At 48.5% G+C, this 27,916-nt stretch overlaps 10 protein-coding genes across 10 annotated transcripts; 7 read left to right on the top strand and 3 right to left on the bottom strand.

Moving 5' to 3' along the window:
• Positions 1-1,053: 1,053 nt before the first annotated feature.
• Positions 1,054-2,853, top strand: ASPZODRAFT_142143 (hypothetical protein; the record flags this gene model as incomplete). Its single annotated transcript, XM_022724822.1, has 4 exons — positions 1,054-1,252; positions 1,306-1,522; positions 1,579-2,577; positions 2,628-2,853. The coding sequence occupies 4 exons, from the start codon at positions 1,054-1,056 to the stop codon at positions 2,851-2,853; spliced, it is 1,641 nt and encodes a 546-aa protein (XP_022581923.1).
• Positions 2,854-3,170: 317 nt separating this feature from the next.
• On the top strand, positions 3,171-5,027 carry ASPZODRAFT_159282 (hypothetical protein). The gene is made up of 4 exons (XM_022726394.1): positions 3,171-3,785; positions 3,846-4,214; positions 4,267-4,410; positions 4,470-5,027. The coding sequence occupies exons 1-4, from the start codon at positions 3,249-3,251 to the stop codon at positions 4,941-4,943; spliced, it is 1,524 nt and encodes a 507-aa protein (XP_022581922.1). The 5' UTR covers positions 3,171-3,248; the 3' UTR covers positions 4,944-5,027.
• A 1,235-nt stretch (positions 5,028-6,262) lies between these two features.
• On the bottom strand, positions 6,263-14,054 carry ASPZODRAFT_16092 (hypothetical protein; the record flags this gene model as incomplete). Its single annotated transcript, XM_022726491.1, has 2 exons — positions 6,263-13,372; positions 13,431-14,054. 2 exons carry the CDS (start codon positions 14,052-14,054, stop codon positions 6,263-6,265), a joined length of 7,734 nt encoding a protein of 2,577 aa, XP_022581921.1.
• A 912-nt stretch (positions 14,055-14,966) lies between these two features.
• On the bottom strand, positions 14,967-15,856 carry ASPZODRAFT_132386 (hypothetical protein). Its single transcript, XM_022723007.1, has one exon. It carries the CDS (start codon positions 15,833-15,835, stop codon positions 15,050-15,052), a length of 786 nt encoding a protein of 261 aa, XP_022581920.1. The 5' UTR covers positions 15,836-15,856; the 3' UTR covers positions 14,967-15,049.
• A 391-nt stretch (positions 15,857-16,247) lies between these two features.
• ASPZODRAFT_1948322 (hypothetical protein) lies at positions 16,248-16,514 on the top strand. Its single transcript, XM_022727410.1, has one exon. The coding sequence runs from the start codon at positions 16,285-16,287 to the stop codon at positions 16,435-16,437; it is 153 nt and encodes a 50-aa protein (XP_022581919.1). The 5' UTR covers positions 16,248-16,284; the 3' UTR covers positions 16,438-16,514.
• Positions 16,515-17,378: 864 nt separating this feature from the next.
• Positions 17,379-19,440, top strand: ASPZODRAFT_2129226 (hypothetical protein; the record flags this gene model as incomplete). The annotated part of the gene is made up of 4 exons (XM_022727826.1): positions 17,379-17,540; positions 17,576-17,614; positions 17,673-18,419; positions 18,482-19,440. The coding sequence occupies 4 exons, from the start codon at positions 17,379-17,381 to the stop codon at positions 19,328-19,330; spliced, it is 1,797 nt and encodes a 598-aa protein (XP_022581918.1). The 3' UTR covers positions 19,331-19,440.
• Positions 19,441-19,829: 389 nt separating this feature from the next.
• On the top strand, positions 19,830-21,002 carry ASPZODRAFT_25455 (hypothetical protein). Its single transcript, XM_022728002.1, has 4 exons — positions 19,830-19,951; positions 20,041-20,354; positions 20,445-20,815; positions 20,871-21,002. Exons 1-4 carry the CDS (start codon positions 19,912-19,914, stop codon positions 20,902-20,904), a joined length of 759 nt encoding a protein of 252 aa, XP_022581917.1. The 5' UTR covers positions 19,830-19,911; the 3' UTR covers positions 20,905-21,002.
• Positions 21,003-21,871: 869 nt separating this feature from the next.
• On the top strand, positions 21,872-22,992 carry ASPZODRAFT_1948304 (hypothetical protein). Its single transcript, XM_022727409.1, has 2 exons — positions 21,872-21,975; positions 22,042-22,992. Exon 2 carries the CDS (start codon positions 22,092-22,094, stop codon positions 22,953-22,955), a length of 864 nt encoding a protein of 287 aa, XP_022581916.1. The 5' UTR covers positions 21,872-21,975; positions 22,042-22,091; the 3' UTR covers positions 22,956-22,992.
• Positions 22,993-25,468: 2,476 nt separating this feature from the next.
• Positions 25,469-25,685, bottom strand: ASPZODRAFT_16086 (hypothetical protein; the record flags this gene model as incomplete). Its single annotated transcript, XM_022726487.1, has 2 exons — positions 25,469-25,546; positions 25,599-25,685. 2 exons carry the CDS (start codon positions 25,683-25,685, stop codon positions 25,469-25,471), a joined length of 165 nt encoding a protein of 54 aa, XP_022581915.1.
• Positions 25,686-26,059: 374 nt separating this feature from the next.
• Positions 26,060-27,679, top strand: ASPZODRAFT_16085 (hypothetical protein; the record flags this gene model as incomplete). The annotated part of the gene is made up of 6 exons (XM_022726485.1): positions 26,060-26,513; positions 26,817-26,909; positions 26,970-27,107; positions 27,165-27,356; positions 27,402-27,427; positions 27,473-27,679. 6 exons carry the CDS (start codon positions 26,060-26,062, stop codon positions 27,677-27,679), a joined length of 1,110 nt encoding a protein of 369 aa, XP_022581914.1.
• Between the last annotated feature and the right edge of the window lie 237 nt (positions 27,680-27,916).

The following is a 27,916-nucleotide window of genomic DNA, read 5'->3' as shown; positions in this document are numbered from 1 at the left end:
TGGTGTACTTTTTATTTTCTGATATATCAATATAAGAGTGAAATCAAGTCTTGGGTATAAGTGCACCAAGAACGCCTAGACTGACCATCTTGAGCTCGCTATCAGCGTAGCGCCCATGATCAAGAATATTCTAGCCCAGAAGCATGGCCTACTCCTGCCTAGGATACTCCCTAGATTATCTTATGTTGGCACGGAAGGCCTGGAGAAAGCGGAAGAGATAATGTGTAGTGTTCATGATGAAGCTATCGAGGACGCGCGCAGGCTAGAGAGAAAAGGCAAGCAGATACTCATTAGATAGCCTTGATAATAGTGGTTAGTGTACCCGTATTGGACCAGTGGGGCCATCGATCGCTACATTTGCTGGCTACGTGGACTGCTGATCAGGCGATCTAAATGGATCTGCCTCTTAAAACAGTGACTACAGAGAGTCAGTAGCACCGCCAACTCTCTGTCTGCAGCATGTTTTTGACTCAAACTACTCAATTGCTTACTTGATTTATAGGACAGGATTAATTATCTTATTCAATACTTTTACCCTAATATCATGACTATACTATTGACTACTCTGCAGACTTTATATCGCCTGTAGCAATATTTATTGGGAGGGTTATATCCTCGCAACCAGCACACAGTGTAAGTTTGTTGGCTGTATTGTATTAAAGAATTTCTCGGCTGCAGTCTCGCACAATGCCTTGGTTCAGATTTGAGAAGGCTTCCATATATCCCAGAACAGCTGCAAGGAATCAATGAATAGGCAGTGGATCTCACTACTCCTGGAGAATAGAGGCTGAGGATGAGACTGGCTCAGAGGATATGAAGTATGTATGCCAGCACCCCCAAACTGGAGGTTACAACCCTGGGAGGTGTTTAGTACCAAAATAGGCAAAGATCTACATTGACGTTGCACAAGACTGACACTTACTCAGCATAACCTGCTTGATGTCTAAAAGTTAGGATGCTTTTAACATGATATATAATATAAATAATATCCACCACTTTATTTGATTCTTGTTTCTTTCCATGCACTACTTAAGAAGCCCCTAGAAAAACAACATGGCTTCTGAACAGATATTCCGCGCTGAGAGAATCTTAAACCATGAATTTCACTCTAAGAACCTCATCCGAGAAGCGCTGACAGCAGCTGGTGCTGAACAGGATAACTATGATGGCAACCGGAGATTAGCACAAGGGGGAATGGCACTGACAACCTTCTTATTGAATATTGAGGGGATCGCGTCACGGCTTACTCCGAGTAAGTTGTCACCATCCAAGTGACTCCATAGCAGTCTCCCTAACAGGTGTCAGGTGAAATCTTCCATCATAGGGCCCGGCTCAGTAATATCAAGCATTGTGCGATGGTTACGATTCGATGTGGTATTGATCGATGCATCAACTATAACCCTCGTTCTGGCCAGTTCTCGCAGAAGGTGTTGGCTAAAGCATTGAATGCAGTCATCGCTGCAGTATTCTTGGATAGCAACTGGGATTTGAAACTTTGCAGTAGGACTTTGCAACATATTGGGTACCTTATTTCCAAGAGCTTTGAGGAACAGCTACCTGAGACAGATCATTCTGTAGATTTTTCACGGTTGAGAATGGAGCTGTGGACCCCGGTCAACTATCTCTTCCCGCCATTGAAAACGGGGGTAATACCAGAGGTACCATGATACATCCAGTCTTGCTACCCCCTAGCAATGTAGGGAACGAAGATTATGTCGATTTAGCTTCCTCGGGTGTCAATCTTGACATGTACGACTGCGTCTCTGCCGACATATCTATCTTTTCGTCTGCTACGGCGCCCAACGCTGCTGGCTTGAAACCAAGGGACTGTGGGCTTCTAGATAGACTAATAGATCAGCCCCAACATGGAGACCCGGGCAATCAGCATGTTAGTCAAGCTCTATCACCGAGACCTGCAAAGAGGAAGCGGGTGGAATCGCAACCTATTGCACCGTCGTCTACAACGCTGGTCGCTCGGAAGAGAAGCAATATGTCGTGGAACAACAAAAGCCTTACTGGCGAAGATGGTAAACAGACTACGCTTGGAAGAATCTTTACCATTGTTGCCAGTCCCCAGGCAATCGCGGTCCTCCAAGCAGCAGTCAAAAGTATTCGCAGCCACTGTGAGCCTGACTGGTTTCGGAATTATCAAGCCCAATCTCTTCCTGAGCGTTACAAGATGATTGAAGCCTGTGACAGAAGAATAGCCTCGTATCACTTTCTCCGGCGCTTTCATATACTGAATCTGTACCAAGAATTCGCGGGCAGCAGGAAGCAGGAGCCCTGGAGTGTGAGGCTTACAACTCCATCAGATTTTAGAACGCAGGCGAGAAAGGCTGGAAATCCCGAGAACCTTGCCGACTCGGATATAACTAAAAAGATGATGAAGGCCATATTTCCTGACTTATCGCCATCCGCTGGTCAGGAGTATAATAAAAGATACAAATATGTCACCAAGATACGACGACTAGGCCATCGACTCATGCTGATGGCAGACAAGTTTGGCAGTGGGGTGATTTATCTTTTACCTGCACATAGTCTCACTGGGGCTTCAGAAGTCTTAGTTTCAGATGATATGTAAGTTTTAAGAGCTGACTTACTGTTACAAAAACTGAGGATTATATAAGGATTCTTGAGAGCTCCAATGAAACATTCAGTGCATTCTTGGGCTTTCTGGATGCGTCACAGGGACCTAATCTTCGTCTTTTCAGCGACCGAGTGTACAGGATGCTTCATTCAGTCCTGTCTGGCCACCGTCATTTGTTTGACATCCTGGCAGTGGAGGAAGTCTCAGAACAGGAAATACTGGCCGAAGAGAAATGGTCACATAGATTGTTATCTATACTTGGCTAGGTCTATTTCCAATGCATAGTGAATTCTAGATTAAAAAATATTATCTTGGTTATAAAATAGTATCGAGGTGGTAGATCTATAGATGAATAGGAAGAGAAGTAAATCTGGACATAGTGACATCTTATTGTCCATTTCTCCCTTACATGGGTCATGAAAAGAGGTCAGTACAGAATTCCAGATCATTCAGCCTGAAATCAAGGAATTCGCACCCTTACTTTAGATACCAAGTATTCTAGTATAAATTATGTTATATAACTGCCTCTTCCACTACCTCTCCCACTACCTCTTCCACTACCTCTTCCACTACCTCTTCCAATATCTCTTCCACTACCTCTTCCAATATCTCTTCCACTACCTCTTCCCTACATCTTCGCTATCTCTCACTATTCGTAATAATGGGTGATCATGACCGTTCAGTTCCCCTTGCCGGGTCAGCGCATTCAATGGCAGCTGAAGAAGAGGCATCACGACAGTATCATCTTAGCTTACTGGGCTCCACTCATATCTCAGATGAGCTGCAGGATGCTAAACTCGCACCCATATTTACTGCTAGCCTAATGAAACATTGCAAAGTGTCTCAATTTGGTTTGCTTGCTGGTGTCAGCCAGGTGTTAAATCACTCGGATCCTCTCATGAATGACGAACAACAGCAGGATCCGCGCTTATTTTTCAACATCACCCCTCCTTCAAGCACATTCATATGCGGATCGCAGGGATCCGGCAAGAGCCACACGTTGTCTTGCATGCTAGAAAGCTGCCTGATACCTTCCAAAGCCGGCAGGCTCCCCAACCCGTTGACCGCCGTGGTGTTCCATTACGACACCTTTGTTAGTGACCAGATGGGCTCTCCCTGTGAAGCGGCATACCTCTCATCGAACCCAGCTGTCAAAGTGAGAGTGCTCTGCTCGCCGACGAATATTCAGACCATGAAGGTGGGTAGCCAAGCAATAATAAAGCCAGGGGGTGTTCAAGAAGCGTGCTGAGACTCCCAGAAAACATATTCCCGGTTCAGCAATGTCGACATTCAGCCGCTGGAGATTGATCAGGGAGACCTCAATACGAAACGAATGCTAGACCTCATGGCAGTTGATCCACAAGCCAGCGCCATGCCCTTGTACATGCATACAATCCAGCGAATCCTGCGGCAGATGCGCATTTCCCAACAGCAGTCAGGAGCTGAGTTCGACTATCAAGAATTCAAGCAGCGCCTCTGGGACTGCGGTCTTTCCCCTGGTCAGATGGAGCCTCTAAAGCAGCGTCTGGATACCTTGGAAAGTTTTATGCCACAGGCTACTGCGGCGTCCACTAAAAAGGGCCGGAAACACACCCAGCAGAACAAGGGAACAAACTGGGAGCCAAAAGTGCGGAAATAAGCCCCTCCTCAGGGGCCTCAATCATGCTGACATGCCACAGGGGAGCCAGCTCATTATTGTTGATCTATCTTGCCCATGCATTTCTCCTGAAACAGCCTGTTCCTTGTTCAACGTGTGCCTGAGCATCTTTTTAGAGCAGGATCCAAACATTGGGAGAGTGGTGGCGCTTGATGAAGCACATAAGGTAATTGCCTCTTCCCCTCCCTGCCGGATAGTGGTTTGCAGGGGCTGATCTTTCAAAAGTATATGAATTCGTCGTCGGAGGCCGAGGCGTTCACAAGCAGCTTACTGGCCTCGATTCGCTTGCAGCGCCATTTGGGCGTGAGGGTTATCATCTCCACGCAGGAGCCGACCATATCAACAGCGTTGCTGAATCTTTGCTCCACGACGATTGTCCATCGATTTACTTCACCAGAGTGGCTGCGAGCTTTGAACAAACATCTAGCTGCCGCTGCATATGACTCATTGACATATAAGCGGGGATTGAAAGAAGAAGATGAGTGCGACATTCTGGGAGATGATGCAAGTCCCCTTTTCAATCAGATTGTTCGGCTGAAAGTTGGGGAAGCGCTACTGTTCTCTCCAACCGCGATAGTAGATGTGCAATCGTGCGACGATGGGTCATTCCGTTTCCGCCGCCTAGGTGATGATTACTTGACCGTCAGGGTTCGCTCAAGATTGACTCAGGATGGCGGAAAAAGCACGCTGTGCTTATAGGCTTGCTTCCATGGTATAACAATGGAGAAGTACCTCGTAAGGAAAGTCCGAGACATCCGCTTATAGTTGTGTGGTATTATTGGGAATGCTTAGCAGAAGTAGTAGCTAGTCCATTAAATTGAAATATGCTTAGATTTCAGGTGGTTCAGCAGTATTGATTAGAATCCTAGACTAGACTGATGCCAATACCCCTCTAGAAGCCCGAGCCATACTAAACCCATTGAAAAAATTGTTAGGGCCGTTGAGGTAATTGTCTAAGTGGCCGGTTCCTTTAGAATTGCCTGCCATGAGCGTTTGGTACCAGTCTCCTGATGCCGTGCCATATAGATAGATATCTCATTGTGAAAACTAAAGGAGAACTAGTGCTGCGCTTTCTCCCAGCCCATCATGACCAGAACCCTCACACTGCTCTTGAAAAAGATCCTAATAAACTCGCTCCAGATGGCAAGTGGAGTGAGTGACAGGTTCTTCGGGACAGGTGCCACCACCAGTGAATACGAGTACCGAAACAATGATCACTTTAATGCAATACAGGATCAAGAATAGAAATCGTTCAACGCAGATTATACAAAAAGTCCATACATAATCTTTTTCAATATGACTAAACAAATCTTCCAACAGGACTTGAGCAATCCTTGCCGCAATATACTTCCATTTGAATCTTATTTTTTCCGTGACGAAGTCATCATCATTAAAATGGAGAGTCGTGCTCATGCTACTGCTCATAAACAACTTGGTCGCCTGGAGGTGCAATTTGAAGAATGGCCTAAGGAGGACACCAAGTAACTCATTATATCTGACACGATGCCATCTGATCATTCGGCCGCTCTCAGCGGCAGGAAGTTCCTCGTTTCTAGTGATGAGCTTCGGCAGGAAAAGACCTCATGTTGCTGGCACTACTAGTCTTAGGCAGACGAGTAGGAAATAATAATATTATTCCCACGACTGTTGTAGTAGTAGCATATATCTCCATTGCCCATCATATCAACCATGGGCTAGGGGACAATTGAGTATACATTCATATACCATCTCTGTATAATGGGCGTAAAAGCCTATTCAAAGGCTCTGCCCTCCGTCGATCCCTCGGCTTGATGAGGGGAAAACCTTGATAGAGTACTCTTACTGTGTGCAAGGTCAGTGCTGCGTTTTCTCTTCTTGGGCCTATATATACAATACATTTAGGATTAACTAGACTATGTCTTTGCTCGGCTTTCTTTCAATTACATGGGATAATTTTATTTAAACCTACCATCTTCTACAAGTTTATCCAGTAAAGGATTGCATCATATATAGTCACTATATATTATAGTTATAAATGATTATGCTTTATCTAGAAATCCCATGGACTTCCACATTGAAATATATTTCTCCACCAACCACGCGTCTACAGGCCCCCTCTTCCGCAAGGTTGCCGAATGCTTTCTTGTCTTGCTTGTGTCCAATATCAAACCACCACAGGACATCCGGATGAAATCCTGACCAAAGAAGTGCGCCAATCGCTGCGCCGGGTTGTCGTTGAGTGAAGAGGACGAGCTTCGGACTCGTTCGACCCATTGGTCGAAGGGAATGATGCTATCTCGGGGAATGTCAAGAGATTCGGCCAGCGTCTTTACCACATCCCGCCATGGCTGTCTCGACGGATTCTCGATATGGTAGATCCGATAAGGCCTTGTATCGGAAATCAACAGCTCACCCAGTGTCGAAGACACATCGTCGACCGGACACCACGAGAGGGTTCCATCAAGGTCTGGGAAAGCCTTGAGGAACTGAGACGACTTGACGAGTAAAGCAAAATGCTCGATTGGATTCCAGTACCCGCTGTTTGTTGAGCCAGAGATCTGGGCGATCCTGACTGCCATGGGGCGGAATCTATCCGGATACCGATGCAGCGTCTCGTCCAACATGCGTTCGCACACCAACTTTGCCTCGGCGTATCCAACTGCCAGAGCGCTTTCAGCCCTCATCGCCTCTTCGGGCACCCGGATGGTTCCGTAGCAGAGCGGGTAGTAGGCGACAACCCCGATTGATGAGATGAACTGGAAGCCAAACTTGAATGGTGCCGGCCGGCGTGCAGCGGCTTCTCGTGCAAGATGGATGAGGTTCCGCATCACGCTGAACTGGCTCTCGTAGCCTCTGACAGCCCTGGTGAGACTCATCGGCCAGGCGTTGTGAACGATGTGCGTTGCAGTGTTGACGAGCCTCTGGTACGTCTCCGCTGGGAGCCCAAGCAACGGCCTCGCTGTCTCGACTTCAAGGATTTCCAGCTTCGACCGAGATTCGCCGTCAAGGGAGATCCCTCGGACCCTGAGAGATTCTTCCTGGCGAATGGTCGCAGGCACTGTACTCCGTCGATTCAGACAGACCACCTTGTGGACAGTAGGAAGACTCGCGAGATAGCCCACGATGTGGGAGCCGAGACTCCCCGTGGCGCCAGTAACAAGCACACAGTGCCCTGGGAGATCGGGCAGAACGGGTTCCTGCAATCCAGGAATGGGGAGGGAGTGGAAGTCCTTGGTATATTCATGGACGTATGTATCAATGATCCCCTGGCGCCCTGCGACATCTGTCAATGACACCGGCGCGAGTGACTGGGGCGCAGAATCACGATCATACCTGGGTCCAGACGCAAGAGCAATGATAATGCGCTGGAGGTTGGTCTCTGGACGAGCACCGTCAGTCCAGTCAACGTGGCCATATCCCACGGAGGTGAGGACTCTCTTCCAGTGGGTTGGGGATTGCAGGGCATGTTGGCGGCCGTCTTCAAACAACCACCACCCTTCCAGCAAGCCAAAGATGAAATCCATCCACGGCATCGATTCAGTGAGCTCCAACAGAAGGAGGAAGCCGTCGGGTCGTAGCAGATTGTGGATGTTTCGCGTGGAGATCTCCAGGTTCCGGGTCGCATGAACGCAATTCGTAGCCAGGATGATATGTTGACTGTGGAACAAGTCTGCATCCGGCGGAGACTCGATGTCCACAACCCTGAACTTCATGAACGGATATTGCTTGAATCGTTTGCGGGCTGCGGCGATGAGCGAGGAGGAAAGGTCCGTCATGGTGTATTCGACGGGCACGCCCAGACGATCCAGCAGCGCAACCATCCTCACGGTGGTCCCTCCCGTGCCAGCGCCCATTTCAAGAACACGCAGCGGCTCTCCAGTGTTGGGGAGTTTGTTGATGAGATGCTCGAGGAAGAATTCCGCCTGCTGGACCCAGACGGCGTTGATGGGGGATTTGGCATAGACATCGGTGACAATCTCCCTGCCTTCGGGGGACCCAAAAATGATTTGAAGCCCATCTTCCTTGCCAATGAGACAGTCTGCAAGATGAGGCCCAATGAGAGCTACCAGCCTATGTTCGGCGGCATGGACAGGCTCATCATGAAGCAGTGCTTCCAGCATTTCATCCACGGCCTTCCTGGGAACCGACACGGCCGTTCGGGTGATCTCAGACCCATGGATGTCGATGTATCCGGCTTCTTCCAGGAGTCCATAGATCAAATTGATGAGTTTTTCATGTCGTGAAAGATACGAAACACGTTCGAGTCTCTGCCCTGCTGCGGCACTGCGTATCGGACACCCAAGCTGTTCAAAGGCATCGATAATATAGGCCACACAGAGCGCAGTCGACCGTGGCACGACGTCGTGGCAGTATGTGGCCAGTTGGCCCTTGAGTATAAAATTATCGGTGGCCTCTTTTGCCATTCGGAAAGACTCGAGAACTGCAGATTCTGAGAGGGCAAAGGTTCCATCTGGACAGGAGACCCCGTTGCCATTAGTCCCATTGACATGGTAACCGTTGCTGGTTGTCACAGTTCCTTCACGTCTGTTCTCATCTTCGACCCCGTTCGCGTCTTCCTGATTGTCCTGGCCCAGGATACCCCCAATGGTTTCCACCAGACTCCGAAAGTCAGTCAAATCAATCAACTGGCCGACGTCGATGCTGATCTTGAAGGCCAGATCAATCTCTCGGCCCAGCTCCATGCTCATCAGTGAATCAATTCCAATTTCCACCAAGTCAGAGCTGTCCTTGACCTCGTCTGGTTCCAGACCGGAGAGGTTGCAGATGATGTCGCGCATGGTCTTGGAGATGTCTACTTTGGGTGTCTTGAGTGTATTTGTCGCCGTATTGTTCATCCTGTTAGTAGGTGAAGCATTCATCAATGGAGGAATGGTGGGAGTGATGGTCTTAGTGGGAGCCTTTGCAGGGGATGAAGCCTTTTCAGGGGATGAAGCCTTTTCAGGGGATGATTGAAGCCCGGCTGGGATACTCTTCGATAGGACCCTGCGCATACCCTGGATGGGAACCTTCTGGTAGCTGATCCCCAGAGCGACTTCAACCAGTGACCCATCGCGAGCATCGAATGCAAACACATCGCTGACATATTTAGCCCCCGATTCAGAGTGATTCAGAGCAAAGACCTCATAGACTTCACTGGGGACATCCTTTGAGACTTCAGGGGCTCGCAACCACCGATCAATCCCGTCGCAGATGAATATCCCCGTCTCTGATAGATCGGTCTGGCTCGTCATGAGATTCACAAAGATTCCTGCCACTTGAAAGAAGCAGTCAGTCAGGATAGTGCTGTGCAATGTCTCTCCGTCATTCGGCTTGACGATCCTTCCCGCACACTCGTTCTCCCTGCTCGCGATCTTCGTGACATGGCGGTAGACCTCTTTGTAGTCAATCACCTCTGAAAAGGCACGGTAGATGTTGCGGCCCTGCAGGACATCGTCCGCCATGTTGCCATCCAGGAGCTGCTGGCACCGCTTGCGGCCGATCAAACGGGTCAGTCTCTCAAACTCTGTCTTGACGGACACACTGTCCGGTGGCTGGAAGGTGATGGTTCCTGAGGTGTGGGTGACGGAATGGCTTCCCTTGTCGTTCGATGCCGTCAACCTCCAGTCCCAGACCAGGCTGTCTGCGTCGGTCGACTCTGCTTCGATCCAGACGGCGCGGGAGTCGTTCTGCACCAGGGGCTGATAATACCTGATGCCGTTCAGCTCTGGGATGAAGCGACGGGCCTGGAGCTCTGGTCGGAGGCTCATCAAGGCATCCAGCGCGATTTCCACCTGGAACATCCCGGGACAGACAGCGGCTGTGTTGGTCATGATATGGCCGGAGACGAGCCGGATATACTTGTCTGACGTGACATTGACGCTGAACCGCACCGCGCGCTGCGATGCGTCTTGGTACCCGACGAAAGTGGTCAAGCCCTTGGGTGCCTCCATCACTGCCGGTGGCTCATTCTCAAGCTTGGGAGGGACCTTCAGGTCCATCCAGTGGCGCGACTTGTCGAACTGGTACGGGGGCAACAGGACCGGTTTGTACGCGGATGTCTGCATGCGGTGGTGAGGCCAGAAGCTGACATTCTGGCCTTCCTTCCAGAGGTTGACGGTCGTGTCGCAGAGGAACCGGAATGCACCCTCACTGGTGATATTGACCGCGTGGAAAGAAGATGAGTTGGATGTCCCCAGAGCCCGACTAGCCATGGTGGTGATGGTGGAGTTGGATCCAGCCTCTAACCACAGGGCAGTAGGGAATCTATTTGCCAACCGCTTCACGGCTTGGGCAAAATACACGGGCTTTCTCATGTGGCTGGCCACATAGTTGGCATTCAAGGGTTTGGTGGACTCGTCCTGCTCTGTTGCTCTTTCGAGATGGATCGTTGGCTGCGTCAACTTGATGTCTTGACCCAGAGTCTCCAGTTCATCCATCAATGGGTCCACGAGCGCTGAGTGGAAGGCGTTGGTGACAGTCAGCCTCTTTGCTCTCATTCCAGAGAAGACTGGGTCATTCCTCAGCACGATCTCGACCTGCTCTATCTCTTCCGTAGACCCTGCCAATGTGAAGCTTCTGGGGGAATTGTAGCAGGCGATAGTAAGCCCTGGTAGGTTTACCCAAGCTATCAAGGACTTCACATCCGTGAGATCCGCCTCGACAGCCATCATCGATCCTTTGTCGGCACTCCAGCGTTCCTTGATGAGGCGAGCTCGACCAGATATCATCTTGACAGCGTCGTGCAAGGACACGGCATTGGAGACACAAAGAGCTGTCAGTTCACCGAAGCTGTGTCCAACAAGGGAGGCAACGCCGAGGCCGCTATCAATCCACGCCTTGGCGCAGGAATACTGCATCGCGAACAGAACGGTTTGAAGCTGGATGATATCCTCAATAGGGGACCGTTGGAAGATAGCTGGGTAGATGCTTGCCAGACCCTGCGAAAGCGCAGTGGCATCGCACTGATCGAGGTAATGTCTGAGGATGGCGTTGCTGTTATAGACCTCTTGATCCAACCCAACTTGGGTGGAAACCTGTCCACCAAAGCATAGGATGACTGGCTTCGGATCACGGCGTTGGAAAGACGGGACATGTGCGCTGCCATTCTCAAAGGATTCAAGTATCCTGTTCAGTTCCTCGTTGGTGCTGGCACTGAATATCAGGGCCTGTGGAAGACTCCGGTTAGATTGACGAGCAACCTGGAAGGAAAGATTTGCCACGCTTGTTCTCTTGTCTTCCGGGACTCTCTGGATGAATCGTCGCAGCTGCTTAACGTAGTTTCGCAGGCTTTGTTGATCAAAGGCACTGATCCAGAATGGATAGCTTCTCTCCGGCAGCGACACTGAGGGGCCTCCCGTCAGTGTTGGGGCCTGTGTCACGATCATGGAGGCATTGGATCCAGAAGCCCCATAGTTGTTGATGAGGGCCGCTTTGAAAGGAGCCTCCCACGTCTTGAGGCGGGTTGATATCTCAATCCTATCCTCATATTTCGCATTAAGGGTAGGGTTGATGCTCGAGAAGCTGGCTTGAGGAGGAATGAAGCCCTCATTGATCATGAGGATGGTCTTTATCAAGGAGACCGCACCTGAAGCACATTCAGTGTGACCAACAAGGCCCTTTACAGATCCGAGCGACAGCACGTCAGACCGTATAGGACCTCCAAAGACAGAACGAATGCCATCATATTCGGCCGGATCCCCCACGGGGGTTCCTGTTCCATGGGCCTCAACGAGAGTGACGTCTCTCGGCTCCAGTCTGGCTTGATGTACAACATCCCTGAAGAGCTCTGAGAGAGAGATCGCGTTGGGTACAGTGATGGCAGTGCAATTCTGATTCTGATACACCTTGGTGCCTGCAATCACACCAAACACTTGGTCACCATCGGCGACGGCAGAGGAATACCGTTTTAGGAACACAGCGCCCACACCTTCACCACGACAATACCCATCTGCCTTGGAATCGAAGGGTTTACATTGACCGGTAGGGCTCAGAAAGGATGCGGCATCCAGATTATGATACCAGTCGGGACTCGTCAGAATGTTGACCCCTCCGGCGAGGGCCCCGTTACATTCTCCATTGAGGATGGACCGACATGCCTGGTGAATCGCCACACTGGATGAGGAGCACGCAGTGTCGAGGGTCATACTTGGTCCTGTCCAGCCGAAATGATGGCTGATCTTGCCAGCAAGAAAGCATTTCAAATTGCCTGTGGCCGAATACGCATTGGCCGGGTAACACGCAATGTTGTCTGCGTAGTCGACATTTCCGGCTCCCAGAAAGCACCCAATACGGGGATTCACATCTTTGTTTCCGAAGTAACCGGAGTTCTCGACAGCCTGATATGCCACCTGCATCATCAGACGCTGCTGGGGGTCCGTGGAGGCCATTTCACGGGGGCTCTTCTTGAAGAACTTGTGATCGAACGTGTCCGCATTGTCGAGGAAGTTGCCGTACCATTTGCGTTTTCCCGCGTCTCGCCAGGCTGTCGCCATGCTAAAGCGATCTTCAGGCACCTCTCGGTGCTGTGACCGACCCTGTTTCAGGATCTCCAGGAATTCCTCGTGGTCTGCGGCACCCGCGAGATGACACGCCATTCCAATGACAGCGATGCGGTCATCGGGGAGGTTGGCGAGATTCAGTGGTTTTGTTCCACCGAGAAGCTGCGCAGGTACTGGCGATGATGGGACATCCAGTTCGCATGCATATATCAGACGTGAACCAAGCTTTCGTGCAATGGTCGGGGGCAGGCACCGTTCTGCTCCGAAACAAACCACTGCTGCGTCGTCCATGATGAACTTGGACGAGTAGGCAAGGCGACATGTCTCGTACCACTGAGACGGCTCCAAGAGGACTATCTGCAAAGCCAGCTCGTGGAGCTTCCCAGTGGTGATGTACTGCCCGTTGGCGCTGGATCGAGTGGGCAGCAACATCTTGGACGCATCGGGCAACTGGAGATTTGGATTTAGTGCACAAAACCGAAGGAGACCAGAAACGGCATCCTGATGTTTCTGCCAGTGGAATCGTCCCGCAAGCGCAATGGAGGTGACATGAGCGCCATCTTGTTTCAACCGCTCAACCAGAGCTGGGCCCGTTACCCTGGGTGTTGTAAAAGTGGCCCGCTTCAGGTCAACAACAACGGATACATATGCCTAGAGAGTGAGGGTTAGGGTTTAGGGTTAGGGTTTGCTCTGAACTTCCAGGACTTACATCAGGGAATGACTCGAGAATGGGGGCAAAAGATTCACCGCTCAATGACACTGAAATGCTCATTGCCTTCTGGTCTGGCTCGAACAACGCCTCTTCGGCATCAACAATGGCTCCGGCCAACATAGCCAACCTTACAGCGGATGCGCCGTAATGCTGGATATCGGCTACATTGGAAGCACAGGCTACTGCAAAGGAACTAAGAGTGCCGGTGCAGAGACCGAACGTCTCTGTGCCTTCTGAAAGGCACCTGGGCAGGTCATCCCTGTCTTCTAGATCTGGAAATGCTGCCTTGAGCAATGCGAGATATTCCACCAACTGGGCAAGGACTGAGAGCGGGGAAAGCAGCACGTTTGGCAAAGGAAACGCCCTCTCGGGCGCAGTCCCGTTGGAAATCCATGTATTCAAGCCCTGGAGCAGGGTGACGTTGCCGGATTGCGGTGCTGTCGGGTTACTGGCGGCAAAGTCATCCCAAAGTTTTGGAAGGATGGCGAGAACATCAAGAGCCCATTGGTGACTTTGAAGCTGATTGTGAAGCCTTTTGAATGACTGGAGGTTGAATGACAAATCTTGCGAACTGAATACTAGTCCCTTGGCTCTCGGGTTGGAGACTGGAGAGTCAATCATACTGATAACTGCTGTGAAATTGATATAGAATATTACATAGGACATTACTGACTGTCTAAGCTACAGCAGCTATATATAATATCAGTGGAGTATGTACTATAATTCCCTTTATCACTTAGCCGCTTGTTCTACATGTCCCTTCAGTCGATCTGTGGACCTTTCTTACTGCTATTTATATTGGCAGGATCACCTTAGATTATGGTAAGCATCAACAGTATGTTTTCATCCAACTCTGCCATTTTTGTCTCGCAGGCCCAGGAATAGTCAACAATCCAATACTTGATAATTAATTCAAGTTACTCCGGGGAATCCTTGTGGAATCTTGTATCTTAGACCGGGGTGGCCTCGGCGCACAGAGATATATACTGTACTACGCAATATACTCATAATGTAACTATATAATCCTGTAATACAGAGTTCTCTGACCAGTAAAATTATACCCTCTGTTCCGTGGTTATCTCGCCAAGAATTTGTGCCCAATCAGTCCCATTGAGGATCCAATTATTCTTGATGTTGGCTGTGGGCCGTCAGAACCTCGATAAATCACAAACACTCCTAGCCGCGTGCGCATTGTAGTAAGTACTACATATGTTGTACACAGTACTCCAAAAGTGGTACTACATATGTTATATCTCCTTGTGTAACCATGTCTTGATGCATTTGGAGAGCATAAGTCCATCTCAACCTCTCCAAAAAGGTGTTGCCTCTTTCCTACACCCTTTTCCACTCTCTAGCAGTAGTATGATGACGGAGAGTCTCCGAAACGATGATATACAAATTCTGCATACCCCGCTCTCCTGGTGCGATTTGTAACCCTTGGTCGAAATCAACCCCGCGCTTACCTGCCTAAACCTCTTTGGGTTCCATGTTGCCACATATATTTATAGTGGACGGCAAGCAGATTAGAGATATGATTAATATAGAAGTCCCCTCCTTTAGCGCCCATAAGTCCTCCAATGAACAATGAACAACAAAGCTCAACGTGTCCCCAATGGCTAGCATGCACCCGTCTGGGCTGCGAGTTCTCGAATCTGATGCGCAACCAGCGAGACATCCTTCAACTTTAAAGGAACCCGATGCTCTCCATCCCACTCAACCAGTCTCCTGGTATCAGGAGAAGTGAATTCTGCAAATAACCGCCGGTGAAGAGCCACGTGGGGATCTCGCAGCCCATGTACATGCACAGTAGGGATGTGTAAAACATCCCGGCTTGGACCGGGGTATTTGGCATCTGTGATCTGCGACAGATCGGGTAAAGAGGAACGCGGGTCGAGGTGCGGATCCAGACAGACCAGCGGGGCCCGGCCCGCAAGCAACACTCCAAAGCGATACTCTGAATCGCCGAATAGCCACCCTAGTTGTTCTTGGCGCAGTTGCTGGCGATAGAGGAGACTGGCACACATCATCGCGCCTTGACTAAATCCAAGCAGGCCAATCCACGGCCCTGTGGCGCCCTTTGCGTCATCCTGGCGCTTTGCGTCTTCCAAAGAGTCCTCGATCGCCCACAATGCGTCCTCCGGCCGAATCTCGGGGTGTTCCGGGCGCCAGCGGAGCCAGCGTCTGAAGGGGCCGTATTCACTGTATACTGACAGGACATCAGGCCCGGCGTCGGATAGAAACGGTGCCTGTGCGAAGACGAAGCGGAATTCTGATCGTAGGTGGGCAATCAGCCGGCGACATTGGGACTGGAAGACGACAGCATTAGATCCTCCTCCGTGAAGACAGAGGAGTCGGGGAAGGTGTAGAGTCTCATCGACCATCTCATTATTTCTTTGGGGCATGGTGACAAGAAGGGTGGTGTAAAGGATGAAGAGGGATACACAAGTCACTGCTCCAAGTAGTCAAGAAGAGGATTGAGGTGCGGGAATGAGGGGCAGATATAGAGCAAGACCAGTGGTGAAACCCTAAACCCTATCCTCCTGTTCATATGCCAACATAAGCTACCCCTTAATGATCTGATCATCATTTTCCTTTATATTTTAATAGAGCCCATCTAGTAGCCTTTACCTATGCTACTTGCATGCTGCTTGCAGTATTGGTTTGCTGCTGGCGCCAGATTTTCCCATATTAAAATGCATTCTGATTAGCCATTTTGATTGACAAACCCTGACTATCATTGCTAAATGTACTCTGACCAATCCTACTTAGTAAACAAACAACGCACAAGGCCCTGTAGCCTTTGGCACCGCTCTTGGTAACTTGCAAATCAGTCCCTAAATGGTTCAGTGGGATGCCTATCTCTTCTGAGTCCTCCTTTTATCTGCCGGCTGTCAATATCAGTCCTTATCTGCAGGACCCAAACAGTAATGGCGGCCACAAGGCAGTCGACAACGTACGCGTCGCGTGTCAATCCACAGGCTTCTTCCACAAACTGTGGAGATAGCCTGTTTCCACTATACCACAATTATTCTCTCATAATGCTCTTTTCAATGGTTAAAAATGATTGGGACTGAGGAGATGGTCTGGAAGGAGCACCTGTCTTGTCTAGTGAGCACCATGATCAATTCACTATAAAAAGTTCTATGTAAGAAACACATATGTATGGACGTCATAATGTTTTTCAAAATCCAAGGTAATAGGCCGCTTGCAGTAGCGGTTGCGGTCGTGCAAGCGAGCGAGTTCTTCATTGCGATCAGAGCACGATCTCCCTTCATGCCGCCAAGGCTGCCGGCTACGCCCTCCCACAGGTTCGCAAGGTGACACTGGATGTCGCAGGTGGAACCAACATGGCAAATGCTGCAGCTGAGGTGATCCGGGCGATTGGCCACCTGGACGTGTTGGTGCTCCATCAATGGGTCCTGCTGGCGGAGAGAGACCTTAAGACCTGGTGAGGCCCATAGGAGGTCAATCTAAAGGGCAGTTATCTGACGGTGATGACCATGCTGACACTTTTCCTGAAGGTGGGGGCAAGGATCATTGTCGATCTGGAATCTATCGGCGCCCATCGGATTCGTCCGGGGCCTCGGCATATCAGATCAGGAAATCCGCTATGTTGCTCTTGACGCAATTCACTTGTATGGACTGCGCAGCTCAGGACGTATTGACATTTACTATCATTCATTAAGGCGTCCTGTATGTTGACGTCTCTCTTGCCTGAAGACACCAGGGCAAATTAACGGCTCACAAGGAGATCCTTCAGGATGATAAGCTCAAAGTCAAATTAGTTCTTGTGGGTGGATTAGAATTATCAACAAGCTAAAACAATATTGGCTCGAAGTAGATATAACTCAGTGTACCATGTTGCTTCCGATAGGAACCAAAGCTGTCCCCCACAGGTAGCCGTTCCTCAATTTGAATATTTAAAAGCAAAAAAACGTTGCAATAATGTCCACAGTGAATATCATTGATCTTCTTACCAATCCATTTGATGTGATCATCATCGGTGGGGGAACAGCCGGCCTCGTCCTTGCCACTCGTCTATCCGAGGAACCAGGCGTCCAAGTCGGGGTGATCGAAGCAGGGTCTTTTCGGCTGGACGATCCCAAGGTCAACCTTCCCCCGGGACCTTGTCAAATGATGAGCAACCCGACTATGATTGGAATTTTGAGAGCATTCCCCAGGTGTATGGCCTTATAGTATTGTGATATGATGTGATGAACTGAATTTCACATCCTCTAGGCCGGCACTAGTGAAAAGGCGTATCATCTTCCCCGAGGCAAAATGCTAGGGGGTTCAAGTGGAATAAACTTCATGTCTTATAATCGACCATGTGCTGAAGGCCTCAATGACTGGGCTGAGAAGCTGGGCATCAAAGGATGGAGATGGTCAGCCCTGGTGCCGTATTTTAAACAAAGTGAGAACCTGGAGCCAGTCATTAACACCAGCGCAACAGATTGTCCAGTGAACCTAGAGGCTCATGGAATCAATGGGCCCATTCATGCCTCAATCGGCTCCTGGCAACCGCCTATAGAAGAATCCCTCTTGGCTGCATTCGATGAGGCCGCTCATCTTCCACGGCCAGTTGAGCCCTATAGTGGCGATCATTTGGGATTCTACCGGTCCTTGTTCACAATAAACAGAACCAGCAAGCCAGTCAGGAGCTATGCGGCTAAAGGTTATTTTGCTTCTGTTATGGGACGCCCTAATCTCAAGGTCTTAGAGAACGCACAGGTGTGCCGCTTTATTCTCTCTGATGCTTCAGACGGGACTCTAGACGCGGAAGGAGTGGGATTTCACCATATGGGAAAGAGACATGTCGTGTCAGCTAAGCGGGGCTTGATTCTTAGTGCTGGATCTTTCCAGGGTCCCCAGCTGCTGGAGCTGTCTGGGATTGGAGATCCTCACGTTCTCGAACAAGCTGGGATTGTGTGTAGAGTGGCCAACGTCGACGTGGGCAACAATTTACAAGAACACACCATGTACCCGGTGTCTTATAAACTGGCAGACGGTATCATGGCAAAGACGCTGCCCTGCGAGAAGAGCATTAGAGCCTCTACGCCAAACACCATTCTGGGGCTCTGTCTGGATCCCTGAGTCTGATGGGCTTCATTCCGTACTCATCGCACGCCGACAAGATGGATACCACCATTTCTCGGATCTTTTCAACTTCAACTGTGAACAGCGGAGGACTGGCTCAGCAAAACATCAACTACCAACGCCAGCAGCAGGAGGTGATCGCCTCCCGGATGCAAAGTCCCAGGTCTGCAAATATTCAGTTTATCGGCATTCCAGCGTATTTCAACACCAGCACAGGCCACCAGAACTTTACCAAGGTCATGTCTAGCCCTCCCGTCGGCTACTATCCATGCTATTCAATCTTTGTTAGCAACATGTATCCTGTATCTCGCGGGGAGGTGCATGTATGGACCTCTAATCCCCTCGACGCGCCTGCGATCGATCCGGGGTTTCTCTCACATCCGGTGGACGTGGATTTTCTGGCGACTGGAACTGTCTTTGTCGATCAGGTCTTTCAATCCAAGTTATTGAACGGAAAAATTGGCCGTCGAGTTAGTCCCCCTGCGGGACTTGACCTCGCAGATCTGGAGGAAGCTCGCCGATTTGTTCGGGATAACATCATGCCATACCATCACCCGCTGGGAACATGCGCAATTGGACAGGTGGTCGATGAGAGGCTGCGGGTTAAAGGGGTCCGGCGTCTCCGTGTGGTGGATGCCAGTGTCATGCCCATGCAGGTCAGCGCCACCATCATGGCAACAGTTTATGCCATTGCGGAACGGGCTTCAGATATTATCAAGGAGGCCTTGGAGTTGGGAGGTTCCACTGCTTGTGACGCTATGGGTGGCTGTCTGATTGAGGGTTTTGGCATACATATGTGAGCAATGATATTTGAATTTGTCCTGCAATTGTTCGGCGGCAGAACTCAGTCAGACAAGAAGAGGATTGACTTCTGGGAGCTGAGTCACTATGCCCCCTCTTTACTTCTAGCCCTGGTTTAAAACACTGCGGTATGACTATTTAGTGTTATATAGAACAATAAAATACTATAATAGAAGATTCAATGAAGTATCATTATTATCTTATATAAGGTTCAGCTCCTTAATAATAAAGTAAATCTCTAAATCCACATATCCCCTATAGCTGCCATCATCTATAAATATTTAAATACAAGATATCGTCTGACGGAAGTGCCATTGACAGAGTAGGTTATTTCAATGCCTTCCCTCCAACGAAGAATGAAGCTTATATTCTTTTTAAGAAGGATTTATCAATATCAGGCTTAAAAGTGGGGTCCTTATTTAGGATGGCGATTACTCACACCAACTATATAACTAGTACTATTAATTCCACATTCCTTCACTAAATCACTGTCTCCTACTTCTCTCTTTTGTATTACTGTATATTCCCCTAACATCATCAGATACTTCAATCCTCTTAGGTATTCCCCGCTCTAATCAATATGTCACCTAAAACTTTCATTGTCACCGGTGCCTCGAGAGGTAGGATCTCAATTCAATAAATCGATCATGTTGACTCATCATCCCAACCCGGGCCGCTAAAAAGCTAACTCATCCCACCCACGATACAGGTCTCGGCCTTGCAATCTCTAAATTTCTTCTCACTGCGCCTCAGCCCCATAATGTGATCATAATCGCCCGCAGCGTTGAGCCCCTCCAGAAGCTGAAAGACCAGTACGGCAAGCAGGTCGAGGTACTGAATGGCGATCTGGAGGATTTCTCTCTCGGCCAGAAGGCCGTCGATCTGGCGTTAAAGTCATTCGGGCGTCTTGATGGATTGGTTCTTAACCATGGCACACTAGGCCAGGTGGGCAAAATCGCCGAGGCAGATCTGGAACAATGGAAGCAGGGATTTGATGTTAATTTTATCAGCTTGGTGGCTTTTGTAAGTTGGTCACACAGATTTGATTAATAAGGGGAGCTACTGTGAACAGCTCTGCTTGGGGAGGGGTTGTTAACGCCCATATTAAAACAGGTTAAAGCTGGACTTCCTGCGCTTCGCGACTTCCAGGGCAGGATCATCTTTACTTCTTCAGGAGCTTCCACCTCGGCATTTAGGGGATGGGGTCTGTATGGTGCCAGCAAGGCAGCTATGAACCATCTGGCTTTAACTCTCGGGGAAGAAGAGCCTGACGTGACGTCCGTATCAATTCAGCCGGGCTTGGTCGACACCGAAATGCAGCGAGAGATACGGGAAGATCACGCTACCACTCTGGACCCTCAATTCCATTCGATATTCACCACAGTCTACAAGGATGGAAAATTGCTCAAGCCCGAACAGCCTGGCCATGTCATAGCCAAGTTGGTGATTGATGCTCCGAAATCATTGACTGGCAAGTACCTATCGTAAGTTCTCATTTTCTGTTTGTGACTTTAATCTGCAGACGAACTGACGAGAAAGATGGAATGACCAAGTTCTCGAAGCTTTCCAGTAGACTAATAGAAAAAGTCTGTATATGAAAGTGATTATATATTGCTATGGAAGGTTTTCACGTGATACTTAGCTTAACAATGGAAATCAATACATTCTAGAAGCATACGGTGTAGAGCATCCTCATACCTAGCATGGAGTGTCTAGGGTGTTTGTTCATCATCTTACCAAAAAATGGCAAGGTCAAGTAACTTCATCCCTTTGGAAGTTACATGATCTTAAAACTTGATTTCCTTTTCCTGAGCACCTAATGACCGGTATTGGAACCTCTCCAGCGAAAAACATTATGGGTAGACTGAGCTGTAGCCTAGGGCATCTGATTACTTGGAGAGAGTTGGTAAAAGTCAAGACAGCGGCATTGATTCTCTATGAAGACCTAAGGAGTACTCTGTATACATTTAGACATGGTCCTTAACAAATAAAAGGGGCTTAATTTTCATTTACTAGTTAACTGCATCTATATAGATGTAAATCAGTGTAGCAGAGTCTGTGTAACGGAAAATGTTGGAGGGACTGTATTAGTGACACGGCCCGAAATTTGACGCAGCTTCTGATTAGAATATTGATCAAGGCGATTAGGCACGCTGAGCCTTTGTAATTATGACCAGAATCAGGAACTATACTGACAGCTGATCCAAATTCCCATAATAGAAAGTCTTCGCCAAAGGCTGACGTAATGACATAAGGATCTTGGCTCAACAATCTGGAATGGTAAATATCGCCAAGAGAGACGGCAATGAGACCAAATGATATTTTATTATTCTGGGAGTATATTGTTTATAGCTATTCTTGATTTGTCGCTAATGGCAACCTGCGACTGGACGATGTGGATGAGGTGACCGATCCGCTAAAAAATCGCGACTCCTTCCCCCTGTCCATTTCCTCTTTGTACAAAGCCGCCTTATTAATGAGATTAAAATTTGTATTAGGTTGGGCCACCATGCACATACCTGAGCCCACACAAGAATAGAGACACCTTATAAGGCCTGGTTGATGGAGCCTGGATGCTACTAATCCTAAATGGGCGCCCAGCTGTAGCTGCTGGTGCCTGATGCTGCCTGGACTTGACATCAGCGTGAGTCGTTCAAATGAATAAATACATATATCTTGATGGCCTATTCATCTATTAATTATTTCCTAGTGATTAACCAGTCATCAACTCACTGCCTCCTCCCTATACCTATTATCATCATGGCTTCCTTGATCGATTTCGCTCGGCGGTGGATCTGCCCTGGGCAACAGAATTATTGGCCGCTTTTCGGATCATCGCAAATGAATTGTTCTCAACGAAGAAGGGAGGAGCTGAAACTCCACTCGGCGCGCGATAAGACGGACATGGAAATTCAACTGGAAGCATCTGGGGACATCAACTCTCTTCAGCGGTATCGCGCCATCGGGTTCTTCGCAAGCTATAATGGCACCTACCTTGCTATATTCCTGGATATGGAAGAAGAGCTCCGCGGGATAGCTCAACGGGAGGAAGCCATCCGTGATGGAGATACAGTTGACGAAGAAGAGCTCGCCGACCTCAACAAGAGATATTGGTGTGTTGATCGCACAAGGTGGCACTGTCGCACCTGTTTTGCCGAAGGCCCATTGACAAGAGGCTTTGAGCTCTGGAGATCGCACCCGCGATGGTATCTACATCAAATCTTGGTAGAAGACTGTGCCGGTCGGGGTGGATGCTGTGGTCGTGATTGCGGCTGCTGTTTTCGGCGTCATACACGGACAACCGCGGCGCGAAAGCATAGCGTGGGCCACTGTACAACAGAGTGTGGCTGCTGTACACGGGCGAGGGGATTCACCTTGTCAGAGAAGACCAAGGAGGTTTACATGGAGCAGTTTGGGCTTACCCAGAATACACATTATTCACACCGAATTGCTCTTGCTTCGATTTGGGGACTGGCCCTGGGGAACGAGGCAGATCCATTCAGTCTCATTCAAGAGATGGAATGGAGGCTTCAGATAGCGAATGCGGTGCGCTGTCCTAACCTGGATAGTGCGGGGTCAGAGGGGTATACTTTAACTCAACAAGAGACCTACAATATTGATTGATTTGAGAAGCAGTTACTTGAAAGACTACTGTTATACCATCAAATCGGAGGACAACAGGCCTTTCCCAAGAGGATTATACTATGGGGTTTATTAGCCTAGATGAGCAGGGTGTGGATTGAAATTGACTAGACCTTGTCTTATAGCTTAGGAGATAGATAGATATAGATAAGACAGTATCCATGCAGGTAAAAGAGAATAAGGCGAACTAATAGTTGACAGCTTGAGTTGTCGCCATAAATCCATCCCCATTCTATACCTACTGAATGGGGCAGTGACAGAGGCGGCCGTGTGTCTCCCTTTCTCCCCCACATCCCCAATTTCCAATCCGTAGTCATTATAGAATCATTGTCTTCTTAGCCGTGACTCCCTAGCTTGATACAACTAGTCCACAGATCGACTGAGACTAAAATGCATTCCCCAGCCTGTCCGGCAGGGAAATTGCTGGCGTTGGCTGCGGAGCTAGCGGTTGGTGGTGATAAGGAGAATATCCTCGGCCTGTCCTGGATAGCAAGAGGCTGCGGGGGCCGGACGGAGGGCCGAGACGGCCGTAGCTGCAGCAGTGGATAACGGAGATTCAGGATTACTATACAGAAGAGAAAGGTATACTCTGCAAGTCCGTTCCATGGCATACATATCTTGCTTTCTACAAGTCAACTGCGCTGGTTAACCAAATATAAGTAAACCACACCCATTAGAAGCATATCATATCGATATATTGTACTGAAAGCTGTCTTGTTCCGATATAGAGTCTAGCCTGCTGCTACACTGTGTCACCGAGTCAGACCATCAATTTCACGATTTGGCCCCTGCATGCCACTAGACCCCATGACACGTCATCGTCTAATATATGTAGCTTCTCTAGAGTAGACTAGTATAGAATTGACTAATATCTAGCGCCACGGAGTATATAGTTGGTGCATAAATAGATTGTAACTATTATATGTAAGATAAGCTTTTGAGAAGCGTCTCGAGAACCCTTAATCTAGGTCTTATTTCTACTATATATGATAAGCTCATTCTGAGGAAAGCTTCCAGTTCATTGCAAGCCAGTCTAAAGCAGCTGATTAAGTATTACCGGGCATATATCACCTACTACATTTTTCAACAGGCAACTAGATCCTAGGTGAAGCAAAGGAGGACCTTTGATCGATCAACATCGTTTTCAGGCACCAATACAAGCCTATTATTAATGCGGGTTGGGCGCAAATAAAACAAAAACGCAGGACATAATAGTCGACCGAGGCCATTTGTAGGATATCTGTGCGGGCTTTCCGGATATATCCATCCAGTATCATCATTAAAGGTCCTTCTTGTACCAATTTGGAAGGTCCTTGGAATTAGCTTGACAGGGATATTATTCCTGCAGAACTCAAGTGTGGGGCCTGAAACAATTATAGCATCACGTTATTGAAGACGCTCTTGATGAGCCTTCCAGGCTCTAGAGAACTTCCCTTCATAATTCAAATGTAGATCACAAAAGGGACACTTCTTTAGTTGATTGCCCTCACTATACTAACTAGTTTACTTAGTAGAGCAGCACTATACCCATCCTACATATGGCATGACTCTGAAAGATGGATTTAGTCTACCTGAACGATGCGCCACTGTCACACGGGATTGCGGGCCGTTTCCGGGTACCGCCCGGAGGGCCGACGGACTCTTAGCAAAGGATCTCGGGGCGCTGGTTGAGACTATACACGATGGAACTTAGAACACGGGCTAGAGGAGATGCGAGAGGATGCAACAATGGCACTCTGCGCAAGGTAGCCATAAACCCACTTTTACCATTCTTTGCTCAGGATCACTCTTTCCTAATGTCCATGACGGATTCATTATTAGATTATCCTTCATGTGCCTGTAATCTAATCCTCCAGGCCTTGTAGCAGTCTCTGCAAGCGTTCTGCCATGGAGACTATCATAATCAATGCACTATAGCATGTAATAAGGCTGCCAGAGAACACAGACTGAATTTTTGCCCATAGTTGTGGACACAGACGTACTACGTGTTAGATACTATTATATCAGCTGGTTCGGGTCTGGTTTTGGCCAGCTTCTAGTCAATTCGCTAACTCTGTGTTGACTTGGAGAGGTGAGCTGTAGCCGTTTCAGATACAAGAGAAATACTAGTCAGGATGGCCCTGTTTACAGCCCTGAAAAGCCTGTTATCAAGGACCTAGATTCTATATACACGCCATTTGCTACAGGCGCATATATTGGGCCGATGTTAGATCAATCTAGATATTGAAGCCGCAGCCAATATAGCGGAAAGTGATGGCAAGGTCATGTCGGGCTCACCGCTACTTCGGAATTCCGCTTAACTGCTTCAGTGTACAATAGTTTAATTCAATTTGTCTTGGCTTCATTCACATATCAGACTCTCCGATATATATATATCGAATCTTTGCCTACCACAGAGATACACGTATAGATGGATAATATATCATAGTACCAACTAGATACAGAGGGATCAACGAAAGACATGTATCATCAAGAATCATTTCAGGCTTTAGCGCTCAACAGACAACAATCTTGGTGGAGCCGTCGTCTCTCTTGATATAGCAGTAATCCTCAGCACCAGTGTTCTCCTCTCTCTAAACAGTATTAGCAATAGAACGAATGGTGTAATGATATGGGTCTACCAACAGCTGCAACTTCGCCTCCAGCCACAGGGGCAGCCAGGCCGAGGTTGGCGAGGACAAAGAGGGAGAGGATGGTAGCAATGAAACGCATGGTGGTGGATGGATAGATTGATGGTGGCAGATTGATAGTGATGGACTGATGATGGGCTGATGGAATGGATTTCAATGAGGGTTATGTTCAGCCATATTTATATTGCAGAATAGTACTTAATGGAGGAGTCAGTCTTATCTCTACGGAAGAGATTACCCCATACGTGCAATGCTACATCACAATATATCCCTGCTAGTCTGATATGAAGCCACATAAATAATCAAAATTGGAGCATCCTCAGATTATCACACAGCTGAGAATACCGAAGACCAGCCTTGTCTGAAATGGAATCCCTCAAACACAGACCGACGCCATCCACATCCAAATGGAAACAAGGTGTTATCATTTCTTTGCTCTCTATCACACTCCTCGGCATGATCTATTCCGTCCTGTCGTCCTCCTCTCACTCACCGCTGCACATCCCGGCTACTTGCGGCACTTCTATCGCTGAAGCCAGGAAGCACGGCTGTCACTTCGATCCGATGAGCTTCTCCTGGCTGCCCCCACGCTGCTACGATGTCGAGCTCAGCGCGGAATTCCTGCAGCGCAGCGACTGGGAATGGTATCTCGACGCAAAAGGAATGTTGCCAGTGCCGCGTGAAACCGTGCTGGCCGGCGAGCATGAGTCCCTGTACGTCTCGTGGGAGTACCATCTTGTGCACTGCACATATGCTTGGCGTAAGATGCACCGGGCAGTTATGATGCAGGTTCCGCTGGACGGGTATATCAGGCAATACGCGCATACCGAGCATTGTGAGCGGATGCTACTTCGGCAGGGGGTTGACTGGAATACCACCAATACCATCATCCAGACGAAATTTGTGTCATGTTAGTGGTTAATCAGCTTATCTAGATGAATCTAGATTAATGACATGACGAAGTGTATCTATCGGATAGGATCAAATTAACCCCAATTGTCAATTAATTAGTTCAAGTACTAGTCCCTGTGTCATGCATATTAAGCAATGTAACATTAACAAGGGATAGATATAAACCAAGTAAAGAGAAAGTTTTGAATTGTAGCATAAATCTCCTAACCATTACCAAAATGTTCTTCCAATATTTCAAATATAACCGTCTCGAAAATGACGAAGATTCCCCAACAAGATCATCTCATCCACATGCTTCTAGCCTCCTCCTTCTCCATGCGCTTCTGGCTGTGGTCTGGCTCGCTGGAACGTATTTCTTCACGGCCAACAGATGCCCCAGCTTGCGGCAGCTGGAGTTTAGTCGGTTTCCTTTTTTCAACATTGGCTATATTTATTCGTTTTCTTATCATATTAGGTCCCGTGGCTAGCGCAATCGAGTATGAGGATATTGTCTTTGACTTGGGTGGAATGGGAACGAGAGAACATCCTGTCACTGAATATGAAGGGCCGCCAAATGAGCAGAACAACCTGAAATGGTATGGGTTGATCAATGGTATATATTTCTCTCCGTCTCTCTTCTTTCTCATCGATACTTACTTCTAATTCGTAGCCGGGATCATTGCCCTGGACGATGAGATGTACAAGATCCTTGGCCAGACAACAGAGCCCTCCTCTGCAACAGATGATACACCACTAATCCACCTTGAGGTGTTTCATCAACTGCACTGTCTGAATTCCTTGCGCAGGCTCATTTATAACACTTCAACTTTTGTCACTGGGGTGGGTGCGGAGATGCATGTTGGTGAGTTCCTATATTCTATATATCCATGATGAGACCTAATGATAGACCACTGTATCGACTATCTTCGACAGGTAATTCTCTCCTTTTGACACGGCTATATTTCCATCTAATGACAGACTATTATGTGCCATTCTGACGTCACGCCAATCACACACATCCCCAAGCCTAGCCATCACCAGCGTGGAGCCCCCTGGATGCCCAACTTTGCTTCCAAACACACCTGCCGCAATTTCTGGAAGATCCACGAGTGGGCAACCAGGTATAATACTTCGGGCTGGACCATTGAGGGGTATCCCAATCAAGGGGTGGCCCTGGCAGAATGACCGCATAGGAGCTTGTGCCCATCAATCTAAGGTATAATGTCAAATTCATACCGACCCTATCCGAGGACCTGAGTGCCCACTGGAGTCGATGAAAGAATAGGCAAAGAGCTGGTTACAGTAGTATTGCTGTGTGTATACATACATATAATGATAGATCGAGTTGAAGGAATCATAAAAAGTATTGAATGCCTCTCAAGCACCTTAATTTTTGACCTCATGCACAAAATATTCCTGCTT

Source organism: Penicilliopsis zonata (genome assembly GCF_001890105.1).
Source record: "Penicilliopsis zonata CBS 506.65 unplaced genomic scaffold ASPZOscaffold_6, whole genome shotgun sequence".
In the NCBI taxonomy this organism is placed as follows: Eukaryota; Fungi; Ascomycota; class Eurotiomycetes; order Eurotiales; family Aspergillaceae; genus Penicilliopsis; species Penicilliopsis zonata.
Note: the sequence above shows the minus strand (reverse complement) of the source record. Positions and strands in the feature narration are given on the sequence as shown.

What these genes read in the sequence shown, in the direction of transcription:
- ASPZODRAFT_25455 (XM_022728002.1), top strand. Translation starts at nt 19,912, where the DNA reads ATGTCACCTAAAACTTTCATTGTCACCGGTGCCTCGAGAG. An exon ending in TGTCACCGGTGCCTCGAGAG is followed by an intron (nt 19,952 to 20,040) that starts GTAGGATCTCAA and finishes CCCACGATACAG; the next exon opens with GTCTCGGCCTTGCAATCTCT. An exon ending in TTATCAGCTTGGTGGCTTTT is followed by an intron (nt 20,355 to 20,444) that starts GTAAGTTGGTCA and finishes ATATTAAAACAG; the next exon opens with GTTAAAGCTGGACTTCCTGC.
- ASPZODRAFT_159282 (XM_022726394.1), top strand. Translation starts at nt 3,249, where the DNA reads ATGGGTGATCATGACCGTTCAGTTCCCCTTGCCGGGTCAGCGCATTCA. An exon ending in GAACAAACTGGGAGCCAAAA is followed by an intron (nt 4,215 to 4,266) that starts GTGCGGAAATAA and finishes GACATGCCACAG; the next exon opens with GGGAGCCAGCTCATTATTGT. An exon ending in CGCTTGATGAAGCACATAAG is followed by an intron (nt 4,411 to 4,469) that starts GTAATTGCCTCT and finishes ATCTTTCAAAAG; the next exon opens with TATATGAATTCGTCGTCGGA.
- ASPZODRAFT_1948322 (XM_022727410.1), top strand. Translation starts at nt 16,285, where the DNA reads ATGCCTATCTCTTCTGAGTCCTCCTTTTATCTGCCGGCTGTCAATATC.
- ASPZODRAFT_132386 (XM_022723007.1), bottom strand. Translation starts at nt 15,835, where the DNA reads ATGCCCCAAAGAAATAATGAGATGGTCGATGAGACTCTACACCTTCCC.
- ASPZODRAFT_1948304 (XM_022727409.1), top strand. Translation starts at nt 22,092, where the DNA reads ATGGCTTCCTTGATCGATTTCGCTCGGCGGTGGATCTGCCCTGGGCAA.